The sequence below is a fragment of the Lytechinus pictus genome, chromosome 14 (genome assembly GCF_037042905.1).
Source record: "Lytechinus pictus isolate F3 Inbred chromosome 14, Lp3.0, whole genome shotgun sequence".
NCBI lineage: Eukaryota > Metazoa > Echinodermata > Echinoidea > Temnopleuroida > Toxopneustidae > Lytechinus > Lytechinus pictus.
The window spans coordinates 10,531,994-10,544,991 of NC_087258.1; the positions used below are offsets into that span (position 1 = coordinate 10,531,994).

Consider the following 12,998-nt stretch of genomic DNA (forward strand, 5'->3'; position numbering starts at 1 on the left):
TTTAGTAGAAGAAATAGTATTTCTAGTTGCCAAGTCTCATAGTAGAGATCAATTCTTAAATGTTAACTTTTAAAAGTCATAGAGGAGATTCATGTTCACATTGTAGAGATCTGGAAAGAACTGTTTGGCTGGTGAAAAGAATTGGTTAGAAATTTTGAAAAATGGAAGAGATTGTGTAGTATTAGTAGTTGTAATAATCCAGGTTCTAAATCAGGTTTGATCTCTGACTATGGGAGTGACTAGATTCACCTCACACGCACAGAAGTCACCCTCTCCCACTTTACTCTATTCAGTGCATCCTCCTCCCTCAACCCAACCCTCCTACTCTCCCCACACCACTTGCTTCTTCCATGTCTTTGGTTGCCCCCCTTCCCCTCTAGCCTTCTCAACACCTGGAAATTGAAACCAGAAAAGTGATAGCTGAGAGAAAAGATGGTATTCTTTTTGAGAGAGAGAAAGTTAAGTTCTTAAAAGGACTTTAAAACTTTATATGAGATAGATGGCTTGGAGAAGAATAGATGACAGGAATCTGTGCAGCGAAGAGTATTTAAGATTAGGATCTACGTTCCGAGCAGCTTGACTGCCGATCTTCAGGAGTGAAATGCTACTGTATACCCCCGAAACTTTCCACAATGGAAAATATCTGCAATAGTTTGACATTGATAATGAAATTGTTGTTGCAGAGGCAGAAAAAGTTGCAGGCACAGATGTTACAGCAGAAGCAGCAACAGAACGCTCAGAACAGACAGGCAGGATGGGGAGCGACCAATCCAAGGTAACATATTACCTCTCATTGACAATTAACAAATGTGTGGCTTTCATGAAGAGTTAAGTCAGTAACTTTCACCTTCGCCAATCAGAAAATCAAAGATTTTTTGTATCTTATAGTATCATTCAGTGAAAAATCACTTTTAAGACTCTTCATGAAATGCTTCCCGGGTTTCACTCTCAAATCACATTGAAATCCATATCCTACATTTGAAATCAGATCCTTGTAGATTGACATTCTTGTTGTTGACTAGCAACCGTATACAAAATTTAGAAATTGTCAAAATTTGTATAGGATTATAGAAGATTCAGTCTCGCTTTGTTGAAGAAACACCAGGAAAAACTGGGGATATTTCATTTTGCACAAGAACATGTCATCAGTCGTAAGTCACTAACAGCTCTACAAAAATGAGATTCTCCTCCCTCCTCCTCGCAAGCCTTAAATCTTTATATTTTGATTGCAACTCCACCTTTATAAGGGCACATTTCTATATGGAAAAATGGAAAAAAAATCAAGAAAAATTATTTAGGGCAAAACAAGTCCTGAAGGCCACTGAGAGGGGCATCGAGTGCCTATTAATAAGGCAAGCAAGGTCATGGCCATGTATTTATTTCAGCCCTGCCCCTGAGCTATCTGCTTGCAGCGACATATTTCATTTTCTTCATTTGTTTGTCTCTTTACAGCAGTAGTAGTAGTAACAACATGAGTCAGTCTACCAAGTCACTACGTGAGATTCAAGAAGAGCAAGCAAGACAACAGATGGAAAGAGGAAAGGCCAAACAGAATGAACAAAACAAAGTAAGTCTCCCTTTCCTTTCTTTGTTTTACCAAACTACTTTTGCATTTGTAAGTCAATAGCAGCAAGGCACTCGGACTCAAATTGCTATTCTCTCTAATTGATTTTCTAGTTATGAATTGTACCTTTTCCTCAAAATTAAGCAAAGTGCACACGATATATAGAAATCAATATATTGTATCGAGTTCTCTATATTGTATGCACTTTGACATCTTCAAAGTTTAATTTGAAATTTAATCATTATACCCTGCCAAACAAATGTTTGAAGAGGGTATATATTAAACAGCGTACAGTCTGACAGGCTGGCAGGCGCATAAGACCAGACAAACTCATTGTGGATCAAACTACTGCCCCAGGTTAAAGCCAGTGCTCATGAAAGTTGGCACAAATATTCATAAAGACATGCAAGATTCATTTTCACAGCTACATGTATGGGTGTAAGAGTTTTTCATGCTTAACCTATTACAGTTCTCAAACTGGCAAAAGGTCAGGAATGAGTTCATGAAAATCTGCATGAGTAAAAAAAGTACCATGATCACACTGTTCCGCTCGATGAGAATTGTGCAAAAGCATTAGTTATTAAAACATGGGCATTATGTCCTTCAAAATATACATTTATATCTATAATTCATCTGCCTGGGTAACGCACCGACCTCATGCAAATCTTTTTTCAGGGAATGACCTTCTCTTCAGCTGCGGTGTGGGGTAGCGGTGGGGCGAACACCTCCCTCGCTTGGTCCGGTGACCATGCTAGCAGCGATAGGGGCACTGGTGGGGGTGGTAGCAGCAATGTCTGGGGTGACCAGCCCAGGACCGTAACATCATCTTCGGCTAACGTTGGCTTCTGGGATGAGTGTGCTAGAGATAACGTCAGCAAATCAAAGTGAGTATAGTCACATCCAATACAGTATGAAAGCTTGATCCCCCCCCCCCCCATTTTCTTGAGTGGATTTGGATTTGCCTGAGAAATTAGCACAACAGGGGCCCGTAACACAAAGCTTCGCAATGATCGTAGAACATTTTTCTACGATTGATTGCATTGACTACAATGTACAATCAATCGTGAAAATCAAGCGTACGATCGATCGCTAACCTTTGTGTTACGGAACCCTAATTGTAAAAAAATGTTATATAATTGTAACTATTATTTTGCCCTAAGAAACGGTGGTGCAGACCGATTCAACAATTTCGCAAAGCAAAATACTTCCTGCCATACTGACCCTTTCTCTCAAATATTGTGAAAATGTTGAGACTTGTTTTCGTAATAAGCAGATATGAGGTTCTGGAATAGATCATTTAGGGACGTATCATGACATGCGGAAAAAAAAAACAATGAAATTTACAAGAATTTCTGATCTTGACCCTAAGTTTAACTATATGTATGCATATAGTATATTAAACTTAGAATAAACAAATATATATTTAAAAAAAATTAGAAAATTATTCAGATCATGATGTAAGGCTTTGTGATAAGTAATTTATTGTACTTGGTAAATTCGATGTTTGATAGATGCATAGAAATAATTTGATACAATTTTTTGTTTGATTTTGAACTTGAAAATTGAATGACGCTAAAAGATATGAAATGAATTTTTTTTAATCGATTTGTTTGTTGACAGCAATACAAACTTCCCATCTCTAAGAAGTGTAGCAGCCAATATCAACCCGATTTCTGCCCCTCCAGCTAGGAACACTGCCCCTGTTAACAGCAACAAGGCTAGGACAAAGGAAGAGGTAAGGAAAATATATCTGGGGGAATTCCCAAAGAGATTGAAGGGAAATACCCTCTGAAATGGAATGTGGGGCATTACTCCAGGAGATTGATAACATATACCAACTTATGGAAATCATTTCAAATACATGCAAAAAATTTGTGCTCATGCCAGATTGTATAAGGCACCACATTGTGACAAGGTAAAGCTTGTCCTTAATGTTCAGCAAACTTCTCGTTGTAATGGGAATAGTTTTGGGGCAAAGGCATATTCAATGAATATACATGGATTACATGTACTATGTATAAGATTGAGCTGTCACTTTTGCTCTCTATTGAATTTGCATGATATTTCAGGGTTCTGTGAGTTACATTATCTGATCATGAATATTCATAGGGAGGCTCTCAAATTGTTCTTGTCATTGATATTCATGTTGAAATATATTAATGTATTCATTTACTCATCAATATTCACGGAATTTCAGGAGGCTGTGAGGAAACTGTTTCAAACCAACCCTGCTTCATCAGAATTTGGTCAGTGGTGTGAGATGGAACTAAAGAGAATGAGACCACCTGTGGATGGTAAGTCATTGGGTGTTTTCACCTTGGGTGTTGATGTTGGTGTTCAGTGTTGAAAATGGGAACACCAAAGGAGACCAACTGTGGCTGGTAAGTCATTGGGTGTTTTCACCTTGGGTGTTGGTGTTAGTGTTCAGTGTTGAAAATGGGAACACCAAATAAGACTACCTTTCGATGGTAAATCATTTGGTGTTTTCATCTTTGGTGTCAGTATTGGTGTTCAGTGTTGAAAACGAGAACACCGCTAGAGATCACCACTGGATGTTAAGTCATTGTGTGTTATCCCCTTGGTTGCAAGTGTTGGTGTCTGGTATTAATACAGGAACACTGAATGTTGGTTGACTGAAAATTACAGAAATATCTGAACAATTTTTTTTTTTTTTAGCTTGTGTTAAATGACAAAATATGCTGTGACCTTGTGACCCCTTATCATTTTTTCATAACAATACTAATAAACAAATATTAAATGTACATTTGTGTTTCATTCTGTCATGAATTCATTCTTTCTGCCTTTCTCTTTCTACCCATGCAGTTCCTACCTTTGTGTCATTCCTGCAAGATATAGATTCACCGTACGAGGTTCATGAATACGTCAAGATGTACCTGGGTGACACTCCGGAGAGCTCCAACTTTGCCCGGCAGTTCCTTGAACGGAGAAGCAGACAACGGGATCAGCAACGCCAGCAGAAAGAAGTGGTAGGACGCTCTCGGGATCTGATTAATTTTGCGTTTGTGTGTGTTTGTATTGACAAGTAGATGTTGGGATCCCTTGTCATTTGCTCCTGCGATAATTTCCCCATTGTAAAACTCCCATCTTAAACCAAATTCATATCGAAGCTGAGTTAGTAAAATTGTAGGCCTAACCCTAATCCTTAATTTAATGAAACCTTGCATTACTTTGACTGAAAGCACTATCACATCCCTTACCCTGAACCCGGAATCCCTGGCATGCCTTTGAACATAATTTTCTTTGGGCTAATATACCTTGTCCATATGTTCCCCCCTTTTTCGGTAAGTATATTAGAACCAAAAAAATGATGTGGAATCTGCACTCTGCCCCTTTCTACCTTATAGGATTTTGAAGTTTGTGTACTTTCATCATTGTTTTGTAATTTTACGCAATCCCTTTTTATTCAACAATCCCTTCTAGAGATATGTATGTTTGTTGTCTGTCTTATGTGTTCACTATTGTTACCCTTTAACTGTTACAGATTGGTAGTATGCTCCTATCAAGAATAATAATTTTCTTTATATGACACCTGGATAGATCCTTGTGATTTGATTGGTTGTTTGATATCGTTCATTCAGCCCATTTTGCAATGACGTCATCAACCGTGCAATTTTGGATCCATTCATCATGCAATTTTGGATCCATACGATTTTGTCCATTTTGTCCATTTGTCCATTGCACTCGCGCACCGAGACTGCAGATGCAGGCACCAGCAGTGCTCATAATGTAATGACGTAACAATCAACAAACCGAACTCGCACTGCATTAGCATGTTTTGCATCGAAATTCATAAATTTCATATGAAAAAACCCCAAATTTTTAAGGTGTCATATAAACCAAATAATAATTTTTCATTCGTGCAATGGATCATTATTTCATCTTTCACCTCATGAAGTATTCGGTCCATTGCACTCATAAGCATTCATTATTTGTATATTGTTACAGGTTTTTATTGGATCTCCCTCAGTCTTTGCCTCCATTGTCCTCTCAATCTCCAATATTTCTGTTGAACTATACTCTTTTGAGAGACAAGAAAATCTAACTTGTACCTATATCAATTGATTGTACATCCCTCTTATACCATCTTTAATGAGTAAAGATATTAACAATGACTGTTGTAACTAAACACGTGCTAGTCATAGCTAGTTGAGAGACATAGTTGCAGTAACTACTTCTCGCTTGATCAACCGGATTATCATGTTCCAATAACACCTCCCATTGAGATTGCATGTAGTTAGGTTCATCAAAATGGGTTCTACAAAAGGAACCTTGTGTCTAACCTAAAAGGGAGTTTTAGAACTGCACGTCAGTAAGACACTGCGCATGTTGGATGTCCTCTCTTCCGACAGCTAACAAACTTAAGAACATGGCCACCTTCATTTTGGAGTTTTCCTAAATCGCAGACGATGTGCACGTAATATGACTTTATTTCAACAGCTCAGGCTCAGCCTGAGGATGAATAAGGATGGAATCTTTTCTCAAAAGCCATAGTTTTCAGTGACTTTGTCATGAATTTCAAAGAAGCTAGGAATCAACAATTTTTTGTATCATGATTGAAATTGATGTATGAATAGTTAGCATACATAAAATTGGAAATAGAGCATGTGAAAGTGGAAGGGTGCACAAGTCACACCCTCCCATCGCCCAACTGGCTGGTGACACGATAGTATGCCACTTCCTCCTGGTCGGCATTGGGTCATGACTCACTTGCCAGTGATGATTTGCATTTGCGCAGTGTCGTGTATATTTGCTTGGGACACATGCTCGTCAAGCGAAATCTAATTTATTCATACTTGTAGTGAACGGGATAGGTCAACAGCTTTAGCATGCGTGGTCCAATATGTCTAAAACTCCCTGATGTTGGATGTGCCCCCTTTAACCAATGACACCATGACCTTTGACCTTATTGCAGGCAGTGGATCCAGGATTTTTTTTAAAGGGGAGGGGCATTTTTGTACTGGAAAAATTTGACAAGCAAAAAAAAGCTTTCACTAACAAAACAAGGGCATTTCGTCCGAGGGAAAATTTGACTAGGTAAAAAAAGTTCCTCACTTGCTGATGCATGGCAAATCACCCTAAAATAAATTTGTGTGCCTCTCAAAATGGGGGGGGTTAGGGCTGGATGTACCCCCCCTGGATATGCCAGTGCCTTATTGGTCGTTGTCCCAACTGTTTCTCTCAACATGCTATGATTCCAATGTTTGAAAGATGCATTCTCTCTCTGTTTTGTTTCTGTAGTCTCCATTCTATCACTTACTCAGGAAGATATAGAGAGAAGAAAATAATGAGGTGAATTTATTCAATTGAATCAAATTTAATACCGAAACAGGTTTGCTCAGCAATAAATTAAATGTAAATAGCGGATTAAATGCATTTATATTATCATCATTCATTACATCATGAAATGGCATAGGAATGCTTTTTTAGGATTATACTCGTACAGTTTGAAGCTGATACAAGCTTAAGAAAGAAGAGGATATAATTTTTTCCCGCAATATCGTATAAAACTTCGTATATGAATTTAGGAGAGTTGCACAATGAAGATATTAAACTTGTGCAACTTGGTCCTGTTGTAGTATATCCATTTGTGAATTTGGGCCTGAAGTTCTTATGTATTATATTTATAATACTTGTGGTGCCAACATACGATTGTCTTCTACACCTAATGTAGGTTGCTACAAGTGGATGTGTATTAGCCCAAGATGTTTAGTAAATCAAGCAAGTCTCTTTTTTGTTTGGTCATTTGTTAGAATTTATTGCAGTTATAACATTGCGAACCCTCATTTAGCCTCCCTTCCTAACTGTTTTTTTTTTCTTTTGTGATTAATAAAATATTGTAATTGTTTTACTTGTACTGTTACAATTAATTTGATTACGTGAGAGCTTCTTGCCTGTTTATGTAGTGTGTTAGATAGCATCAAAAAACTATTCAAGTTTTAATTCTTTAATTCAAATTCATGGCAAGAGGAAAAAATGTATACATTTTTTTGTAGTTTACTTTATTGGACTATGTGAATTTTGAAAAATAAAAGTTGAAACGGAAAGCCAAAACATTTGTGAAACCACTCTAAAATGACACAGAAGATGCCAACATGAAAAGTTTTTCCCAAACTAATGTTAAATCATTGATTTTGAATAGATTTTCAAAAAGACAAGTCCATGACATTTTTCAAAGTCTAAAGTAGTAGTAAGCTAAAGCATTTCATTGCATTGCTGTAATGTACACTAATTTTCCACCATTTCCAAACTGATATAAAATGCAATATTTTTGTTCTCTTTTTTTTTGCACCATTTGCAGGAATCCGCTTGGCTTGGGAACAAATCGAGCCTGCCCGGCCACCACATGACGACCGCTACGGTGCCCTCCACTGCCCCTCACCAGCAGCCACAGATGGGAGATTGGGAGAGCGTCGGTAGGAACAACCGTAAGCAGAAAAAGAAGATGCAACGTGTCGACCCCCGCATCCTCGGATTCAATGTGAATGCCGCCGAGCGCATCAACATGGGTGAAATCCAAACCATCGATGACTGAACAGGGTCCACTTGAGCGCGAGAGTTACATGAACGCAAAATAATGTCATTGGTTTTTTATCGGCTCTACAGGGCGGCACTGCAGGTGGGGAATGCATATGTGAACTGATATGTCAATCCCACCATGCAGCAGGGAATGGGTTGATGCTTGTGCTCTTCACATATGGAGGAGTGGTAAATAGACGTTCACTACGCTTGTATGATGCTGAAGGAGTATCGTTCCAGCTGCCACGTATCGCTAAATCATTAGGAAGGAAAAACGTTACCAGTAAGCAAGATGAATATCCCTTTTTGCAGAGATACAGAGAGAATTTGAAAGAGGATTGTCGAGACCTGATTTTGTATGGGTTTGCACAAAAATGAAGAGTAATCAGTTATTACGGGGAATTATAACTAATTATGACTGGCACAAGTATTAGCAAAGCAATTTCCTCACATTATTTTCCAATTCAGTCGTTATTATGAAGAGAAAGCTTAGAGCAAGAAATCAATTATCTGGTGTTTAAGTCTGGTTAAAAATTGAGAATATGTCTTTCTTTAGAGAAGCATGTGTGTGCATTATTGTACCTTGTTTTATTTTCCAAACAGGACTGAAATGGGCCCCCAAAAGCTCTCTTGGGCTTGTGTCAGAAAGATTGACAAATATTGTAACTTTGCCAAATGGCAACTCCCATGGTAACAGGGTTTGATAACCAGTCACAATCAAGGTTACCATGGTAGTCGCCATAATGGCAAAGTTACAATAGTTTTAACTCTTTATGGAACAGGCCCCCATTTATTGCTACTATCATAATACATTTGTACCATGCTTGACCAATATTTGGATGATTCATTTGGAGAAATCTATAAAGACATAAAGTATTGGTGAATGATTTGATAATGAATTCCACAGTATATCTTATCCCTGTATATTATATTTTAACATTTAAGGTTGGCATAATGGGAGTGTTCATCTCTAACTACGTCATGGGATATTTTTGGGGGCCTGCTCAAAATTAATTTGGACAGTATTTATCTACAACGTACTATATACTGTACCTATCTATATATATATATGTGTGTATATATATCCAGGATGTGGCTTTTGTAAAAGTAAAACATTACTCACCCATCCTTAACTAAAATTCATTACTGACACGTCAGCTTAATTGCTATAAATTCTAACATAATTAGGATCTGCTTAAAAATGTGAGAGTTAATTTGAGACACCACCTTCGGATTGTATATCAAACATATTTCTCGCTGTTCTTTTCATTTTGATTTTTATTCAGCACCACATGCATGTCCATATTATATTATATTATATTGACCTATCACTGATTCAAATCTGCATAACCTATGTAATATAACTGATTAATTATTGTGATCACTTTCACTTTGGATAAGAATGCCTTTAAGTAAGAGATCAGTTTAATTCGCTTTGAAAATTTCTATAAATTCTTTTAAGGAAATCAGATTGTGCTATTTGCAAAAGATGCATCAACTTTTGAGGTGATTTTATGGATGAAATTTATGAGTTTACATTGAGTGATTACCAAGTTTTATGTTGATAGGTGGTATTGGTGTTTGGCCAACACTAAACTTGAAATAAGGCTGGTGCTTAGTCTGACAACACAGGGTGTTAAACTGTCAGAGATATGATTGGTGTGATTTTTATCAACCCCATATCCCATGTTGGTGCTATGATGGGCATGCTGATTCATGCTCTCAACACCTACACCAAACCTTAAATGAGTGTTGTGCTTGTTTCACCATGTTGAGATCCATATGTTGTGATATGTACCATTTTTATAAGCCCACATCAGCATTGGAGATGCATTAGACAGCAAGTTTCAAGAACTTAACACCAACATCAACACTTAATGTGAAATGAAGCTGGCGCTTGGCTGGTGTCACAGGGTGTTGAACCAGCAATGATGAGATAGGTATCTTTTTTTTTTAAATCCATGTTCAGTGTAGCTGCAATGTAGGCAGTCTGCTCTCAACACCGACACTGAACTTGAAATCACCCATTGTACTCTTGATGTGTATTGTTACCTGGCTTTCTGCTTATGGAAATGCATTGATATGAAAGGAGAAGTTTGATTTTGTATGTCGTAAAATGTTCTTGAAAAAAAAGAGAAAAAACCTTCAGAAGCAGTTGATTCATTCCAAAGAAATACAAGCAACCTTTTGTGCCAATTTTGAGATAAAACAGGGATTTATATGACCAATGCAATTTGTCTATTGTTAATATGTTAGGGTATTTATCTGCCTTGGTTTCAAGGCAAAATATAAAAATAGTATTTGAAGAAAAATTAGGAAAATAGCTTTATGGAAGCAAATAATTGATAAACTGGGCAATTTGGTATTTCAAGACGAGAGTGGTAATGCTAGATTTTTTCTCGGTATTTAGCATGGCTCAAAGTAACCATGTAACAAAAGGTGTTCATAGAATTGATGACTTCGATGAAATTGACAATTTGTCGTCTTCTTGTTTACATTGGTGGAATAAATGTGCACTTTTGTAAACATTCAAAACTGACAAATTTTCAGCTGATTTTGAAGAAAGATCTTATTCTAAGAAAATGTTTCCTATTTTGCTGATTCTATTCAGGCACTGAATATTAACGTAATGTCCTTTTCATAATGAGAGTAGATGAACGCAAAAATATATTTCATTATGATATTGATGTGCTATTACAGATGCGTTGCCAGTCATCATTACCAAAAAGATTTATCCATGATCACCCGAAAATCTCATAGCTTAAAAAAAAAGAAAATGAAATAATGTAATATTCCAATATTCCTGTATATTCATATAGTCAAAATGATAATGTGTCATAAGAAATGAGAATACAGCAGTCATGCAGGCATACAAATTAAATAAAGAAAATATTTTGACAGTTGATGAATAGAGGGCACATCTCACAAATATCAGTCTCAATTATGGAGAGCGATTGATATTCGTCTGCATTCTCCTTTATTTTAAAGGTACATTATGATATTGATGTGCCGATCCACAATATTTCCATCAAAAGAATTTGGAAGAACATAAATAATGGAGGTTACCAGCACAAGTTAGGACATTGCATATGCCTCCTACGTGAAGAGTCCGGCTGAATCTTGACATAATGATCTTGATACAACTCTATGATATAGCTATTTAATACCTTTAAATGGGAAATAGGGAGAGATTTATATAAGAGAACTTCTATGATGTAAAAATATAAATTCTATGATTTAAAATATTCTTTACTTGCAAGATATTAACAGGGTTATTCCCCTCTGAGTTTGAAAGTAAAAGGTTTATATTGCTTTGCTTCATTTCACATGACTAAGATGTGCTTAGATTACGAAATGAGTGTTAGACTTATTCTAGCTATAGGGGAATCCATCCCAAATAAAAAGTTGTTTTCAGAGGAAAAGGTAAATCAAGACAAGTTGATAGGTGAAAGTTTGAACAATATCGGACAAACAAAGAAGAAAAATGCGAATTTTTAAAAGGTGTAAAAATGGGTACCGGTAATCACTATACTAATGGAGATTTCAAATTGGCCGCATTTGTGATGTCATAGTGATGTAAGGCTAGGACTACTCTTCCATGTTCTCCAATACAAATAATGGCTAAAATGTAATTTTTTTTAAATTATATTTTCTTTAACGTGACCCCTGAAGAATCCGAATTGTGATCATATTCCAAGAAAAATACCACCTTCAAATCGTTTGAAATTTAGCAAGTGACAAATGCTTTCTCTTCATTGTGTAGACTTTATCTCATAGAGTTTTGCAAACAGGAACTGAAATAACTTTGCTGTATTCTGAAAAGAACCAAACGAAAAACCACCTTTAAGAAGCTTTCTACTGAAACAGTTTTTTTTTCCAAATTGAGAACACTGAATTTGTCAATGGAAGAACCGGTTTGGATGTATTACTCTATTGTTATGGAATGTACATGATTGATTTACCCGATTCCAAGTTACCTCCTCTCTCAGCCCTGGAAATATATCTTTTCTCTCAGTATTCTTGTCCGTCTATTTGTTCCAGCACCTTTTGGTGCAATCTATCTCAAGTCTTTCTATAAAAAAAAAGGATATTTCGTTTCCAAGATGTGATGCAAGTTTTAGCATTAGTGCACTAAAAATGTACTTCTTTTGTTTTTCTTCATTTTTCTGCAGTGAGTTTAATCACCATAGATTTTTTTTATGACCATTGTGCTAGTCAGAAATATTTTATATGATACAGGTATATATATATTGATTATATACATGACATTTTAATTTGTTGTGAACTATTGGATTTTTAATGTATCGCTCCCACAGGCAGGGATATATCATGCCACAGAAAGGAATGGAAATATAAGATGGTTTGTTCTGAAAATATCCTCCAAAAGCATTTTTTTTTAATGTATACAAAGATGTTCCCAGAAATGCCAGATTTCTTTAGACTGCAGGTTTAGACTGTATTATATAGAATGTTGGCTTCTTGAAAAGCTGTATTATGTCGTAGAAACATATTGACAATGTAAGTTCAAGGCATTTAGGGCCTGTTTCTCAAAGTTATAAGTCTTACATCATGGACAATCCATTGAAATATGTGTTTTAAACTTTAAACACATTTCCCTTAGATATCCTTGATCTTATCCTTATGACATATTTGTGCAACCGACCGCTGGATATTAATACACAATCTTATTCAATATAATGTACAAAACCTTTACAAAGGTGCCACTAATACCTCGGTCACATTTGCTCTACGGCGGCCGTACGGCAATTCGAAAACAGCCGTTTTAACAATTTTCTACCATAGCTACATATAGGTGGTATGAAAACGGCTGTTTTCGACTTGCCGTACGGTCGCCGTAGAGCAAATGTGACCGAGGTATTACATATTGAGGTCATTT

The 12,998-nt window shown here is 36.5% G+C and overlaps 1 protein-coding gene across 4 annotated transcripts in view; it reads left to right on the forward strand.

Moving 5' to 3' along the window:
- Positions 1-12,169, forward strand: part of LOC129276659 (GRB10-interacting GYF protein 2-like) — a 38,647-nt gene extending 26,478 nt beyond the window's left edge. The window contains exons 18-25 of one of the 4 annotated variants that reach the window (XM_054913052.2): positions 684-775; positions 1,453-1,567; positions 2,240-2,448; positions 3,185-3,299; positions 3,762-3,858; positions 4,388-4,551; positions 6,824-6,874; positions 7,884-10,974. In XM_054913052.2, the coding sequence (XP_054769027.2) occupies positions 684-775; positions 1,453-1,567; positions 2,240-2,448; positions 3,185-3,299; positions 3,762-3,858; positions 4,388-4,551; positions 6,824-6,856 (825 nt within the window). In that variant the 3' untranslated portion in view covers positions 6,857-6,874; positions 7,884-10,974. Of the gene's footprint in view, positions 1-683; positions 776-1,452; positions 1,568-2,239; positions 2,449-3,184; positions 3,300-3,761; positions 3,859-4,387; positions 4,552-6,823; positions 6,875-7,883 lie in introns of all 4 variants that reach the window. The other 3 variants (XM_064109341.1, XM_054913049.2, XM_054913050.2) reach the window with 3 other exon arrangements.
- The last annotated feature ends 829 nt before the right edge of the window (positions 12,170-12,998 follow it).